This window comes from Anser anser (assembly GCF_964211835.1).
Source record: "Anser anser genome assembly, chromosome: 6".
NCBI lineage: Eukaryota > Metazoa > Chordata > Aves > Anseriformes > Anatidae > Anser > Anser anser.
The window spans coordinates 17,373,349-17,389,740 of NC_139726.1; the positions used below are offsets into that span (position 1 = coordinate 17,373,349).

Consider the following 16,392-nt stretch of genomic DNA (forward strand, 5'->3'; position numbering starts at 1 on the left):
TCTTGTATTCCAAAACAGAGTGCATCCTAGAATTATTCATAAGGATCACGGATACCGTAGGAGGCAGGTAGGGAGGGAGAAGCAACATCTTACCAGCATTTGGGCAAAACCCCCATTTTTCATCTTGATCATAGTAACTTGTTGTGGCACACCAGTCAAATTCCCTTCCATCTCTGGTACACTCATAATACCACTTGTTGTTATATTTAAATGGAAAAACGCATGGGAAACCAAAAGAATTTCCCAATAAGGTATATGTTTCTGTAATAAAAGAAAAGTAGAGACTAAAAGAACATATTCACTGAAACTTCCCCCCATATTTCATCATTTTTGGTTTTAACGGCAACAATAAAATAAAAATATCTATGGTTATTTGAATTCATAATTAATACCACAACATTGAGACAAGTATGAGAAGCATAACTGCAGTGAATAGAATTTGGAAATGTTAGTTTATGAAATTTATCACCATGAAACAAGGCACATTCCCATAACTTACTGCAACTAAAAAAATGATCAATTATCCTATATCCTATTATCCTGCACTTAAATTTGAGAACAACTACATAAAACTATAGTTAGCATAATCAGGACATGCTCAAATGCACGCTCTGTGTATTTCTTGTTTCCTAGCCTGTGATAGACAAGCAATTTAGCATAATTTCCTCTGCTCCTCCCACTCTTGTTTAAATGGATTTCTGATGTTTTTTCCATTCTTATTGTCATTCTATGGGAAAGGAAATATGAAAGACAAAGGAAAATTAAATAAACTTTTAAAAATATTTTTTATACCATGGGGAATAGTAATCTAAAGAACTGATGTTACATACCTTTGTTGTCACATCAATTATTAGCTTATAAAATATTTAAAATGTTGCCCTGTTGTATTTTGAGTACTGAGAGAATCAAGTGCAACCCAAAGTTGTAAAAGATTTTCCTCAGTATCTCCTTAACCTCAGAGCACATGCTTCTATGAAAGGTCAAAGAACCACAACCATACTTGGAATTAAACTGTTTGCCAAAGATCCCATGTTGATATGCTAAGATCAAAGTCCTTCAACTACAGAATAAGGACACGCTGCCAGTTTCCCAGAGATAATGGCTGGCTGCGCACATGCAAAAAATGCAGTTTATAGATTGTAAATCCCCTTCAAAGCCTTCCAACAGATAATACAAATAAAATGGGTTAAAAGAAATCAAGTTTGCACCTCTGCGTGCTACCATGATGCTAGCTACAGAGGTTCAAGGGATTATCTCAGTTCTGAGAAGAAACAAAATTTGACAGCTACGTTCCTCTCACCCTAGTTAGACACACTTGTTTTGAAGGTAGGGACCCCTCCAGCCTGTTGGACTGACAGGTAGCTTGTATTTGCATGTGCATAAGCTGAAGTGGAAAGAAGGAAACAGAAACTGGAAGGGAAAGAAGCTTTGCCACGACAGTCACTTATTTTCATCCTGAAACTCCCAGGTTGTTGCAGCTCTAGGACTAGACCAGATCTACCTCCATCTCCCTCAATGTACATAGCAAACTTTTAAGACTTCATGGTTTTAAATGTTTTCTGTCTGGTCTTAAGTATAAACTCTGCTAGGTTTTAGAGATGTTGGATGCTACCACGCTTCCATAGACAACGCAGCTCCCAGAGGAACCCCCTGGAGAGAGCAGAAGCCAAGCCCAGCTGCACCTACAGAGGAAACCACCAAGATCAAAGCTCCACAACCCAAATATGTGGAGACCAGAGCTCTGCAACCCCATAAAAACAGTTCAAATGGGGAGAATCAACCGCTCCAGCCTGAGACATGCTATGCAAACATTAAGCCATTCTTCTAAAGAAATGCTGAAGGAGAGGCTGAGGAAGGGGTCAAGGTGCAGCCTGACTGGCTGTTCGTGGAAAATGGGTTTATCTTCATCCTTTTTCCTGGAAAACTGTTAAGGTTTGCAGGTCTGGATCCTGACTTAAATTCCTATGCCTTGACTAGCTGTACAACAGGATTAATCAAAAGCCTGATTTCTGCTCCAAAGTTTGGCATGTTCAGAGTCCAGGTGCTGAATGTTGCAAACGTTTGGATAATGCACACTGAGATTGCAGGCTGACCGTCAGTAATCTGAATTCCAAATCCTTCTTTATCTCTCTTTGGGTTTACTTGACAATGAGAGCTGTGGGACTGCAAATACTTAGTTCAGCTTTTAATTTTATAGACCATTTGGAAGGGGCAAGGATTCACAAGGACACTAGGGCCTTTTGGGGGGCCCATTTAACAGATGAGGAGAAAAATTAATTGTGCAGTGTACTCAATTCAATTATCGCCTATTAAAAAAATAATCGGACCTTCCTTAAAAAACAACTTCTGAAAATTTTTCCTTTATACATTTCTATGACAAATTTGATTTTTACCTTGGAAAGGATGTTCACAAAGGTCTTCATCATAAGACATGTACTGTGTCCACTGATAATTAGAATTTTTTTTGGCAACAATATGTTTGCTGTTTTCAACAGCTAATTTGTACTCTGATACACCAACCAACGCTCTTCCATCACAATTCCACCATAGTGAGTATTGAGTTGAATCACATTCAAGCATAGTCAATGGCTGTTCTGGTCTACTGATGTTCAGTCCTAGACAGGCACTTCTGCCTATATTGAAAAGCCGACGATTGGATACCCATTTCCATAGCACGTATTTGGAGAGTTGACTGCAGTCTTCCAGAACAAGGCCAGCTGGATCCACCTTGATGCACAAGTTGGAGCCTGAACTTTGTATAATAAATATCCCCTTATCTGTATGGGGGGAAAAAAAAAAGAAAAAAACCCTCTCAGTTTGCAGAACGCTACAGATGATGAAATAGTATTGTAAGACATGTTTTAGCTATTTATGAAGAAAACTGAAAATATCCATCAGAATATCTGACACTTCAAAAATAAGAATACTTGTCTAAATTCACTGCCAGCAAAGTTTGTAACATGTGGACCATCTGACAGATCACTGTGAGATTAGGCAGTATTTCTCAAGTTGGTCATCCAAAAAACATCAGTCACATTTGAAGAATTAAAGCATCATTCACCAAGAAATACTACATAATGTGGTACAGGTTTCAGTGTTACAGCAAGTCATATTGAGAGCTGTAAAATAATTCTCTGTGAGGGACTGGAGATTCCAATTAAAGGCTAAAAAGTTTAAGTCTGAAATTGTCATATTCTCTGACATTTTCAAGCCTCACTCTCTGCAACTATAGAGGCAGAAAATGTGTCTTGCATTGTATGTATGATACAGGAAAGGTAGGATTTATCTCAATCCAAGAACTGGTGGTCAAGAGTTAAAGCATGCCTTAACTACTGGATGCATATTGTTGAGCTATAGATGACTGCCCTGGCTGGACCACAGCAGACGTAGGAAGGTTAGCCTGATGTCCCAGCTTTCTTGGAATTGTGTAGAAATTCACTGAACAATGTGACATCACACTATAAGCATGTGAAAAAAATCAGCTGTTTAACGCCTTGGGAACAAATGTCTAACTGTGCATATAGACTGAAAAAATGAGAGGGGCTAAGGAAATCAGCAAAATAAAATCTGTAACAGCTCGGCTATTTCATTTGTTCTGAAATCCAGTGATGATTAACCCATGGAGTTCCTCTCACATTATAGGTGAGATACTTATTTTATGTCTCGGGAGATTATTCCCTGAAAACCTGATTAGCACTTCCATTTTGCCATGAAATTTTGCAATACTAATTTCTACCACGTGTGCTTTCTATCTGTAATTCACTACCCCTAACATCCTGACGAAGTAACAATAACAAAAAGATACTCCAAATCTAGAGTACGAGATGCAGAAGCCCACCCAGATGCTGTGTCAGGGTTCAGCACCTATGTTTTAGGTGTAGCTCTCCAAAAGAAAGCCTTCAGCCAGCAGTGCTGCGTGACAGGCTGAAGACCAGCTCATCATCACATGGCACACACAAGCGGCCCAGGCAAGATACAGGTTACAGAGAGAAGTTTGGTTACAGGTCCTGCACAGAACCTGCTAGTGGCCAGACATACAGCGAGGACAGAAGTCCCCCTGCAAGCTGTAACTCTGGGATCGGGTGCTGTTTGCCATGTGGCTAAGGTTGTCTGTAGCTCATGATGGTGCAGGAGCGTGGGCAAGCCTTTCTGACTGACAGCAGGCAGGAACAAGCCTGCTGCATGTAATTGCATTTCCAAGCACCTGGCAGCGGCCTGGCTTTAAGTCCTTAACTCTCTGGGGGCAGAGCAAGCCTCCTAAAGGAGCTTCCTATGCTCCTTTAGCCCATCACATCTCTACAGCCCTCCGACCACAAGCTCACTGGAACACCATCACTCTGTGACAGACACCCAGCAGGGGACTTCGCTTTCGAGTTTTCTGTGAAGCTGTGCAGCTTGTGCTTCCTTCTTCTTACCCATCCCAGTCCTCCATGGGCCACACAGTCTATCTACAAGCACAGACTACAAGGTCAGACAGGGTTTCTGCTTCTCATGCTAGGGGAGGGCTTTCCTACAGCAGTCTTATCTTGGCTGGCCAAGAAACTACGTTGTTAATTTACTAGATAAGTAGAAGCTGTGATGTTGTTAGCACCAGTAAACACTGATTAATGAGGTTAATTCACCGTGATACCGGGATTCACACTTAAAGTTCTAATACAAGTTCCCAATTTATCTCCACTTGCACCCGTGGTGCCTCCCATGTAACAGCATGAACAACAACGAGAAACAACTCAGAGGTGAAGGGGTCTCTGCCTTCATGAAAGGCATCCGAATGCCCTTATCCGCATCCGAATGCCTTTATCCGTAAGGCTCTTAAGAGCTGCGATGACTGCAGAGGAAAGATAAGGGTCTTAATGAGGTGGGAAAGGACACACCCGGAGCGGCACCAAGCCCACACCACACAGGATTCCTGTGCCCACGACCCTGCGGGTGAAGAACCACGAGGCGCTCCATGAGCTTGCACACCCCAGAGGGGCCAAGGAGAAGATCCTAAACCCTGCTCTGAAGGATTTGACGGGGTGGAGGGAGCCCTTTGGGAACATCCCCCTTCTCCTGACGTCCAGGCCCCTCCGTACAAGGGCAAGGTGACACCAAGCAAAGTGCCAGAAGCGAAGCTGTAAGCGCCGAGAGCTGTCCGGGTTCCTGTTTACTTAGGTTCGCCACTACAAATAATGTATAACAGAGCGAGGAGAGCAAGATTTTTTCTCTTCCTTCCTCTTCACCTCCCATTTCCTTCCCACCCACCCCTGTCCCCAAAAAACAGCAGTGAGAACTGCTTAAGTGTCAGTAAGGAAAACAGCTGGAACTTATCGGGCGCGAGGAAAACCCCTCGGCACGACCTCCGGGACCAGGTGCGAGGACAGCAAGGCGTGTGCTCGGGCACTGCCCTGGGCCCCTCGCTCCCGCGGGCCGCCCTGAGGAGGGCACGGCGAAGCCCGGGGGCTTCCTCCGCAAGAAGGGACAGGACCGGGAGGGAGGCGAAATATTCGTGTGTCCCCCCCCCACGCACACCTCACCGGGGACGCCAGCTGAAGAAGCCCCTCCCTGCCCCGCCGTGTCCCCCCCCCCCCCCCCCGCCGCCCCGGGACCCCCACTCACTCCGCAGGGCGGGCACCTCGTCGGGGCTGAGGGCGGCGGCGCCCCGCGGCGGGCTGCGGCCGCCGAGCAGCAGCAGGCAACACGCCAGGAGCCGCAGCCGCACGACCAGCATCGCCTCGGCTCGGCCCGGCCCGGCCCGGCGCTCACCCGCTCCTCTCCACGCCAGGGGCCAGGCCCCGCCGAGCCCGGCCCCGGGGAGGGCGGAGGAGCGACCCCACCCCGCGGAGGGCGGGAGAAGCGCCGGGCGTGAGGGGGGAGCGCGGCAGCCGCCCGCGGAGCTTCTCCGGCCCCGGAGCCACCCCCTCGGGCCCGCTGCGGAGGCGCCTTCGGGCCGGCCGCCCAGGCCGCGGCCGTGGGCTGAGGCGGTCAAAAAGAGCCACACGCGCCTCCTTTGCAGTCCCTAAGCGCTTTCTGGAGTCTGCTTTCCAGTCCGCTTTTCCTAAAAAGAGGCGAGTGACACAAAGATGCTGGAGGCAGGAAAACATCGACAGCGCAGCTCGTGTTCGTCGCCTTGTTGCTCCATCGCTGCATGTCCTCACACAAACTTTTACAGAGACTTGGTTTTTAGCTAGGTCAGCATGTCAACTCAAGGCACTTTACTTTTTTGGCATGGGGAAAAGTAATTTCCTTCTTCCCTCTTGTACATCGCTGTCCTTAGGTCAAGGAAGGATTCATAGGAAGTCCCCCCCTTTGGGGACAGTTTCAGTCTTACGGAAGCTATGAATAGCGGGTGGAAAGGCGAAAGCAGAAGCTCTGGGTTTTAAGATAGAGTAGCTTTACTGGAATCCACATCACAGTTTGGTTTTAATCAGTGTGGGCATGTTTCTGCATTGTTCTTCATTCATAGCAGGCAAATAAGTATCTACATTTATATATAAATGTATAAGCGTAAAGCATACAGTGCCAAAGCAGAGCCGAAACGACTGGCCTCTGTTGCCCCATGCCCACTTCAGTTACGGTACAGGGACAGGAACAGAAACCGCTGGGCCTGGGGGAGCTCCAGATGGGTAGTTTGGTAGAAAGTATTGAGAAATGAGGGAAGCCCAACACTTACAAAGAAGCAGATGAGTGGAGGGTTTTCTCCCTGTTTTACAGATGATAAAAATATCTGGCAGAGAAGAACAAGCAGCAGAAAACATCTCTGAACAAGCTGTCCTAGAAGTGACCTGACTTTAGAAGACCGAAGGGCTCTAACTCTCAAGAAAATGTAATGTGACCCCCAGGAGAACTGCAGCCTTCAGAGAATTTCAGATTTTGAGAGAGAAGCTTGTTACCGAGCTGTTTTTGAAAAATTGGCCACTCTGAACTGTCTAAATCTCTTCAGGAGCGTTGGCTACTATTTTGAGTCCTGAGCTCCGGAAAACCTGCCGCTGACTCTCACAGTGCGTTTGCACTCCTACATTTGAAGAAAACAGTGCCAGAGAGCAAAAACAGGGCTGCTCCAAGCTATGGGGAGCACTGCCACAGGTGGATTTTTCTGCTCATTTCACTAAGACTGAAATAAGCATGTTCCGATTACAGATATCTAACAATGGACTTATCAAAAATATTTATGTAAATATTTTACTGAATATGAGTTAGCAACTTAATAGTTCTGAGTAGCTTTACTTCCTCTTTTTTTTTCTTTATTATTCACATTTTCCTCTTTGACTAAACAATTCTTTGCTGTCGTGGGTATATTCTGTTCTTACTAAACCATTAAATTCTTTCTAGTGCGGCTGCATTATACTGGCCTCTGTATTTATAGCTAAGCTGTACTAGCTGCCTTACAGTAATGAGACATCTTTGCTGGCATAGTGCTGGCAACATGGTTAGCAACATTTTCTGAAGCAAACTTGATGACAGTTTGTATTATTTTGCAAAGTAAATTGTAAATTTATTTATTCTACGCTTTCCTTCAAGGCATTCATTGTAGTGATTTGGCTTTTATTTCCTTTTCTGTCTGGAACTCTCTTTTTAAAAAAGTATTTGCATCTTCATTTCTGAATTGATGATCTATTTTCTATATCTATTTTCTGTTTGGACACCTATAGATGCACTTGTCTGAGTTCCTCTGCCTTCACTATTTAGGTATTCTGCATACGTGTTCTATATCTCCCGGTACCTTTTCTTAGCAATTAACTCAGCCTTCTGTATGAGGCCCATACACATCCACAAATACAAGCCCTTGTCAAATTCACACTAATTCAATTTTCTCAGACTTGTTGCTTCTGCTAACCTCAGGTCAGTATACTTGAGATATACATGACTGCCATCAAGGCATATATAGGCAGCCTCCTGTTGTTAGTACTGCTAGAGTGAAATCAATGTTGGAATAAGACTAAAAATTTTTGCAAAGATCTGATACAAAGGAGTAGTTAGTGTGTTCCCAAGAAGAGCTAGTAACAGTAGACTTAATTACTAAACAGACCTGTGACATTTTGTCAATACCAAAACCCACACATACTGTGATCAAGAATCTACACATTACACTTCTTAAACAAACTAATAAAAATCATCATATAACCGCTTAGCAGACATTTTAGAATAAATAAAAATCCCATAAACCCTTCACAACTTTTGTTTTGTGGTTTAAAACATACCTGAGAGACTGATAGTTTTCTCCGTGTTCTTTGATCATATGCAAGTGGGCCTGTAGGCGCAAACCATTCTAGATTTGCTTGACCAGTTTGTGTCTTCACACCATGCTAACCACTTCCTTAAGCAGATCCCTCCCCCCTTTCATTTTATCAGAAAAATGCTTCATAAATCAGGGTAGCAGGGAATAAGCAGGTTCCTCTAGAACAAAAATGGGAGTGGACGCTGATTTTGACAGTGAGCTACAGAGAATACTGTTCTTTATCAGCTCCAGGCAAGCGGATGCCTTCAGGCCCAAGTCCTTCAGTCTGTGTTCCCCCCACACCTGCAGGGCCATGCTGTCCCGCCAAAAAGCTGGGGTGGTTTGGCAGCACAACAGGACCTGGCTGAAACTCAAACCTGCAGCTGCTGCCCTCCAGCTGCCACCACACCACAGGCCTCTTGCCAGGCCTCATTGCCCCGCCGTGCATCCTGCTGATTTAATGGTGTCTGACACGGGAGCGTGGCGGAGTTTGGGCTTGGTTTGGTCTAAACTGGAGGTGATGGAAGCCACAGTGTACTAAGAGACCAAAAATGTCTACTTGGGAAGGATAGACAGCCTCTAGCAACGTGCCATCAGTCTAATACCCCAAAACACACTGGGTGTGACATTCAGAACGAGGATAAGTGCTGGCAGGAATGCCAGGACACAAGGCGTACCCGGTGCTAACACTGGCATGACTTTACAGGCTGGCAGAGGGTGTGCCCCTGAAGCATGTACACTCTTTCCCAGAAGAGCTTACCTTTTTTCCAGCCGTGCATGCACATTTAGACTGAGAGAAATCCTACAGGTAGTGCAAAAGAATGTCCACGCTCTTTGGAGAATATGCACACAGAGAAACCCAAATTAATTATACTTTGCCTCTTTCCTTTAACCAATTTGTTTTCAGGTGAAAAAAAAATACATTAGCTATCTTACTTTGCACTCAATAAAAATGCATATACATTTATATTTTTCTTCTCTTATTTATTTATTTATTGTGGTAAATCCGATATGTGGTCAGTCTCATATCTGAGGATTTAAGAACTTGGATTTAAGAAAGTCTGGAAACCAGGACTCCCATTGGCTTTACACAGTGGTAGAATATGTCTTCGCTACTTTATATAATTATATTTTGTATTATATCTACAGACATGCACACATAAGAGTATGCACCAGGGAAACACTTGTTAACATTTCTGGTGTTTTCTCTAAACTTTATGCTGGTAAGAAAGCAGAAAATGAAATTATTTTTCCTTTGCATTCTCCCATACACAAACTGAAAAATTAAAGACAAGAAATGTAACTTCATTGGTAAAATCCAAAGCTCTTTAGCTACTGCTCATTTCAGGTAGGAGGAGAATAACATTTGCTGGTGGATTGTTTTCTTGTGAAAGACCTGGACACATTATGCAGAATAGCATCATATTTCTGCAGGGAATTCTGTTCACTGTAATGAGACTTGAGTTTATCATCAGGTGCAAACGCACAGTCAAAATACTTAAATGCTTGAATTGAAATAGACTCTGGTTATGAGTCATGGAAAGGCTCTAACAACTTTATAACCAATGGGAATGACTTGCCACCGATGCTATTAAACCAGTCAGTTCAGGTATCTTGGCCTTTGATATGGAGAAAGACAGAGGAGTTCTGTTATTCATCTTTCTTTATCTCTTTAGAATCTCACCATGCAAGGATTCAAAATTTAATCTAAATTAATTAAATTGGTAGCTGTACAGAAAATAACAAACTAAATTAAACATGTTCAGACACTCCTGTCCTTACCTTGGAATACAGATTAACTAAGACCAGTTCAATTCAAAATGGATGTTGTCTACACAGTTTTCATGGGAATTAGCCAACCCTCATTAAATTCCTAGATTTATTTTGAAATGAATTTCCTGAGTGCCACTTGTGGACAAACCCTGATGTAGAGTCTTTCCACACACTCTTTGGGAATACTAACTGATCATCCACTATGAACACAGTAATCACCACGTCCCGTGACAAGTCTCTATCTCTGATAAAGCTCTAGTGATTAACACCTGTATCTTCCAAATTCAGGGACCATAAGAAGGAGAATACAAAATCTATAGTTTACAGGAAGATGTTGAACTGGTTTCTTGTAGCTGCTGTCCCAGACAGCTTGAAGCAGTAGCTGCAGGTACTCTAGGATGAACATGAGGTACAGACCACTGCATCTATAAACATTCAAATTCTCTTGCTTGCCTATGGTTCATTTGATTGTCACCTTGCGAATTGGCTCATGACACATTACTACAGAGGACTTCCCCTGCAGACACTGAGGGGGTGTTGTCAAATATTTCTGTAACAGTTCATTGATTTTAAGGATTGCTAGTACCCTTCGTTTGAACAGTTCCTTTTCCTGGTTTGATATATTTTCTGGATCAATTTCTCTAACATTTTTAACATTATTGGGGATTTGTTTGTGTGCTTGTTTTTCTATTTTTTGTTTTTGTTTGTGTGTTTTTTGTATCTGTCTTTTTTTCAAATTGATCATAACTTAAAATAGAAGCAACCTTTACATGGTTTGTTACATGGTAATTATGCTATAATTATAGGTCTGATTTTCAAGTCAGTTGAGAGTTTTAGAGAAGGCAAGTCTTAACCTCTCACCTAAGATGAGCAACAGCAGCCATAATTTGCCTTTGAACTAGAGTTGTTAACTTCGAAGCCAGAAGTTGATGGTACACACTTTTCCAAACACAAGTAACATCCAACTGCTGAACACTAAATAGAAATTTCCTGTTTTTCATACATAAAGACCTCATTTTTATTTACATTTGTACCTTGTCTAAATATGGAAACAGTAATGAAAAAGCCACTGTTGAGCAAAGTTAACCAACCTGTGGAAAAACAGCATTTTTAAAAATATATCACAGCTTGAGAACTTAATCTATCTGAATACAGAAGTGTCTTGAAACAATTTTAAATTATCTAATTTGATTAGAAATAAAGCTAAACTGTAGTGTAAATAACATGAGGTAGGCAGAGGTTCCAACAAAAATCAGCTTTCGGTTCTGTCTGCTTTGTGCATAGTGATTGGTAGAACAAAGAGACTGAGCCAGCTTCAAGAAACAATGTTCTGATCTACTAAAATCTTTGAAAAGCCAAAGCTTTTTCATTTAGCCACACCGTGTGTAATTATTGTGCTTTTGTTGCTATTTGTCAGTGTTAGCTGGTATATACCTCAGTGAAAACACAGAAGAAAAGTTTCTAAGCATGAACCATTCCTACAAACCAAACAAAATAAGAATGCATAGAAATCCTTGAGGTAGAATAAATTCTAAATTACATAAAATAAGTATACATTACACATTTATATCAATTTCAGTTTTAACAATCCACTGTGAAATTCAAGAGAACGTGATATTATTATGTGCCTGGAGAATAGAATTGGCTTTAAATACAGCTCATTCAAGGATGCAAAGGAATGTTCGCTTCCTCAGAGCAGGAAATTAGCAGACATCAAAATACATTAGTCTTGATTAGAAATAAAAAAGTAGAGGTAACTTTCATATTAAACAGAAAACATGCACTTTGCCATGTAGTTCCAAAAAGATGTTACTATTATTAGACTTACAAAATTAATGGATCTATGGATCTTTAGCTTTAAGCAAGTTGTGTATTTTAGGTGCCATTGTATGTATACGTAATCAATCATATCTCCAGAAATCAGTTGCTTACAGGATTCACCCATTAATCACTTCCTTGAAAAGTAAAAGGATCACAAATAAAAGATCATCCAGACATCTTAAATCTCATGTACTATCTTAAGAAAGGTAGAGAAGGAATTTATCAAATTAGCTGTAGGGTATGCCGAAGCATGAAAAAGTTGCTAAGATTAATCAAATCACTTAAAAAAAAAAGATAGAGACACATGATAAAATGGAAAGTGAAGAAAGAATAAAAGTATATAAAAATGCATTATATTTTGTAATCTTTATTGAAGATTAAATAATCCTTCTTTTACAGAAAGAAGTTGAGGCATTTACCTGTTTTTTTGCAAATAGACCAAGATAAAAAATACCTCTTATTTACTTTTAGATTGTGTGTGATAAGTACTGTGGGGCAATAAATCCCTTACACCCATTGCAAAAGAAACCTGGACTTCTGTATAACATTAGACAACACATGGAGAGTATTGCACTTGACGTTTTGCTCTTGTATCCCGACTTATTACCCACTAGTTATATTACAAACCAAAGCTGAATGCAATCCGAACATATACAATACAGGTTAACATGTAACTTCTATAAATCAAAGGAAGAATTAACCACTTAATATACATTACTGAAAATACCATTTTACAAAAGATACACCAATACAACAAAATTGCTAATGATTTTTGTTTTTATTTAGATTAACTCTTCAGTGAGTAGATTTTCTATTAAAAATGTTTTGGCCACTCTCAAGGTCCAGCCCCAGGTCAAAACAATATTCATGAAAACAGCAGAAAGACTTTTTCATCCCACTCACCACACACAAACCCACTCAGAATTTGGTGGAGGAAAAAAGAAAAGGAGAACTTTGATACAAATACTACAAGATAAAATGATATAATTAATAAAAAGATATGAACACCACTCTTTTTCTAGGGTGAATGTAAAGTAAGATCCTGAAATCTATTGTTTTCTTTTTTGTCAAAATTTATGATCTAAATTACTGCTGTTAAAAGAATGGCTCATCCCTCAATAACAGAAATCTTTCTCACTAAGCCCTTCTATTTTCTCTTGTCTGATGAATTCTTAATTATCTGAGTGATTTTCATCCTGAAAATTTTGAAGGTGCACAGCACATTTGTAGTGCACTCAGTTACAGCAGGGAAATTGAAGAATATACTGCCTAAATTTCTGTACGTTTTTGATAATTTGCAGAGAGATTGCTAGGAGAATTAATTGGAATGTAAACATTGCCTCCATACCAAATCAGATCTTTGCTGATGAGCAGAAGATGTAAGTGATGGTAACAGATTGTGTAGCTTTATGAAATAAAAGTTCCTGTAGGAACAGGGAACATAGACCACTGAACATTTTATATGAAACGTGAACACCACTTTGAGAATGTCTGAATACTGAAAAGTAGTTCAATGTTGAAATGGGTGACCTACAGAAGAAGGGCTTTCAACCCTCATACCGAGCTGCAAAATCAGCCTTTTCAGACGCAGAACTTAAAAGATACTTAATAAAGAGTAAAGATTTTTTTTATACTTAAAAAAAAAAAACCAAAACACTAATTTCTTCTAGAAAAAGATGACTTCTATTTGAAAAATAGAAGAGTAACAGATAATTCACATGGGCTAAATCCAGATTTCCCTGATCCTTTGGGCATTCCTGGCCTAAATGGAATTTGAGACAGACTTCAGGTGCCAGCTTTACCTGCAATAGGTTTTTATCCATGTGCCAGGGAAGTAGGATTTGGTACCACATGTAGCTTGCACTAACATTTGTAGGACTTTAGTGGTTGGAAGGGCTGCAGATGCAGGTCTTTGTCAAGCACATTTTCACCTTGAGATATGCAAGAGTACTGAAGACTAAAGATGTGAACCTGTAATTAACTTGTTCCGGTTTAATGACAGCCATCATTCCCTTCACACTGCAATCATTTCTTATGTGTTTATAGCATCAGTTCCTTTCCAAAGGCATCAGATATTGTTTATTTGCATAGAAATATATACTATAGGTTCTAATCCACTAATAGACAGTATTAACTGGTTTGTTTAAACAAAACAATCTTTGTAAACCAAAACTAATAGTTTCACTGAAACTAGATCCTCATCTGTAGCCATTGACTCCAGTAGGCTTTGGATCAGGCCCTAAAACAGGCATGGGTCAGACCTAGCTGATATATCAGTCTCATATCCAGTAGTGGCAGAGGATATAGAGACTGAGGTTGCACAGACTTTGTAAATATTCATTACAAAATGGACAAGTTTTTAGATCAAATACATAGTTTACCATAGGGAATGTACATAACTGTTTGTCTGTGACTGTATCAATGTACCTGTGTTTTCTAAGTCTTTTCCTGTAAGTATGTTTGTATGTACATTTTGACCATCTATTCCAGATAATTAAAAATGCAGAGGAAAAGTGATATTAAAAAGTAAACTACACTATTGTTAGCTTTAAATAGCCAAATACTGTAACTTTTTTATGCCATCATGTTAGCTGATTTTGTTGAGGATTTTTTTTTTCTTAATGATATTCACGATATCCACATTACAATTTAAGAAGTTATGGTAAGTCATTAGTAACTAGTTAAAACTGAGATTTAAAAATCCTCATTAGTGTCATGGAAATGAATATCAAGTGGAATTCATAGATCTATTTGTTGCTTAGTATGAAAAAAATGACTAAAAGAGATGAATTAATTATTTCACACATGAATAAAATGTTTGGCTGCTGGGCATTAAAAGAACCTCCCAGTTTAGGATATATCAACGAAAAAATACTGCCTTTTTGTGTGACACTAAGTCTTGATGTATGGAATTTTCCTGCACATAAAGAGCTCATGCAACAGTTCATGCAATGGTCCAGCATGAGAGGTTTATTTTCAGTGCCTAAACAGGAGATAAATGGTAAAAAGACTTGGGGGGGGGGGGGGGGGGTGAAATCTGGTAATCCTCTCATTTAAAGTTTCTCTACCAGGGCCACTAATTTAAAAATATTTCTGTTTTGCTCTTGATCCTCTCTACTGGAATTTAAGGGAAAGGGGGGAAAAAAGAACTTTATACCTGAACAGAAAACAACTACGCAAGTGAATATGAGGTTGATTTAGTTTTCCCTGAGATAACCTCAGGGAGTGGAGGATTCTTAAAGAACATCAAACAGCAACCAATTCAAGGACAAGGAAAGAGGAAAGCAGGACAAGAAAGAAGAATTAAAGAGGAGGTATCTCTATACCTTAGATACATGGAAGGTAGGCCATAGCAGTAGTTGTTTCTGATGAAAAACTGTTCAGTCAAACAGGTGATATGAGGAATCTCTAACCACAGTAGTTTAAGCAGCATTGATGAAAAATTTATGGTATTGAATTTAAACCAGCCCACCAAACAGACTGGTGTAAATACATTCCTAAACACAAATGTATTCGGGTTCTGTGGATGAACAAAGTAGTATACAGCTCATTTTATACACTTAACTTCACAAAAATAAGCTTACTTTGATAATTTTTAATCCTCGGTAGTAATGAGCAAATTAAAAATGGTGATTTTTTTTTTCTAAGGTGGGGGTGGTTTAATATCAAAGCTGTTTGTTTTTAATTTCTGTTAACCTTTACCACTGGTGCTATCTATAGTTTTCCCAACATAAGATATATTGTCTCTAACAGAATGATTATACTACTGCAACATGCGAACAAATATCACATAATCAGCTGAGAAGAAACAAATAGAGTTTTTAGATTTCCTGCCAGTAAAATTAAGTTTGTAGTGTCCAAAGTGCTAATAGAAATCTGCAGCCGTGGCTCCTTTTTGCTTTTCTTGGTTCTTGTAAGTGACATTTTTAAAAGTGCTTGTTGAGCCTCTGTACAGTGGATTTGTTTCCTTTAAAAAAAAAAAAAAAGAAGAAGAAATGCAAATCTCACAGTGTTTAACTCATCTTGCCATTGCTTCAGCTGCAAGCATATATTGCTGCAAACCACTGCTTTTAACATACCTCTTTAGCAAAGGGTTAATTTTGATCCATGATTTCAACAATTGCTAGCCCAGTGTTGTGATACAAGTCTTACACACACCAGCTGGTACCACTCTGCTTCCCAATGTGCAGAAGATGATTAGTACTCTACTTTGTGGGAAACCCAGGCCAGACACCTGCCTAGCACAGCAATTTGTTCCCAGCAGTGGGCAATGCAGGCTGACCGTGGAGAGCTACCATGTGTTTTGCAAACCTCCCAGATCAGAGTGGATGTCATCCTTCTACAGATTTGTGTAAAGATATTTTGTATCTACGCAAATTTTATCATCTAAAATATCTGTGGAAATAAATAATTTGCCTCAGACAGATATTGTGTAAAGATGTCTTTTGCTTCTTTGGAGCCTGCTATCTCACTGTTCTTGTACAGGAAAAAGTCAGTGAAAAAATGTCCCATATTCAATTTCTCCAGTGATAATTTTATAGACCAGTATCACATTCTCCTCCCGCAATTTCTTCTCCCTAGTGAGGACTTCTGGTCTATTC

The 16,392-nt window shown here is 40.3% G+C and overlaps 2 protein-coding genes and 1 long non-coding RNA gene across 13 annotated transcripts in view; 1 reads left to right on the plus strand and 2 right to left on the minus strand.

Moving 5' to 3' along the window:
• Positions 1-6,493, minus strand: part of PLA2R1 (phospholipase A2 receptor 1) — a 42,208-nt gene extending 35,715 nt beyond the window's left edge. Inside the window, exons 1-3 of the mRNA XM_083840733.1 lie at positions 5,599-6,493; positions 2,394-2,777; positions 94-261 (exon numbers count right to left, since the gene is read on the minus strand). Of these exons, the coding sequence (XP_083696859.1) occupies positions 94-261; positions 2,394-2,777; positions 5,599-5,710 (664 nt within the window). The 5' untranslated portion in view covers positions 5,711-6,493. The remainder of the gene's footprint in view (positions 1-93; positions 262-2,393; positions 2,778-5,598) is intronic.
• On the plus strand, positions 2,789-14,536 carry LOC310901393. Its single transcript, XR_014585757.1, has 2 exons — positions 2,789-5,351; positions 6,694-14,536. It is a non-coding gene; the product is annotated as an uncharacterized lncRNA (long non-coding RNA).
• The window catches only part of ITGB6 (integrin subunit beta 6), a 56,927-nt gene continuing 52,677 nt past the window's right edge, over positions 12,143-16,392 (minus strand). For all 11 annotated transcript variants that reach the window (XM_083840804.1, XM_083840806.1, XM_083840807.1 and 8 more), the window contains one exon: positions 12,143-15,758. In XM_083840804.1, coding sequence (XP_083696930.1) covers positions 15,657-15,758 — 102 coding nt within the window. In that variant the 3' untranslated portion in view covers positions 12,143-15,656. The remainder of the gene's footprint in view (positions 15,759-16,392) is intronic.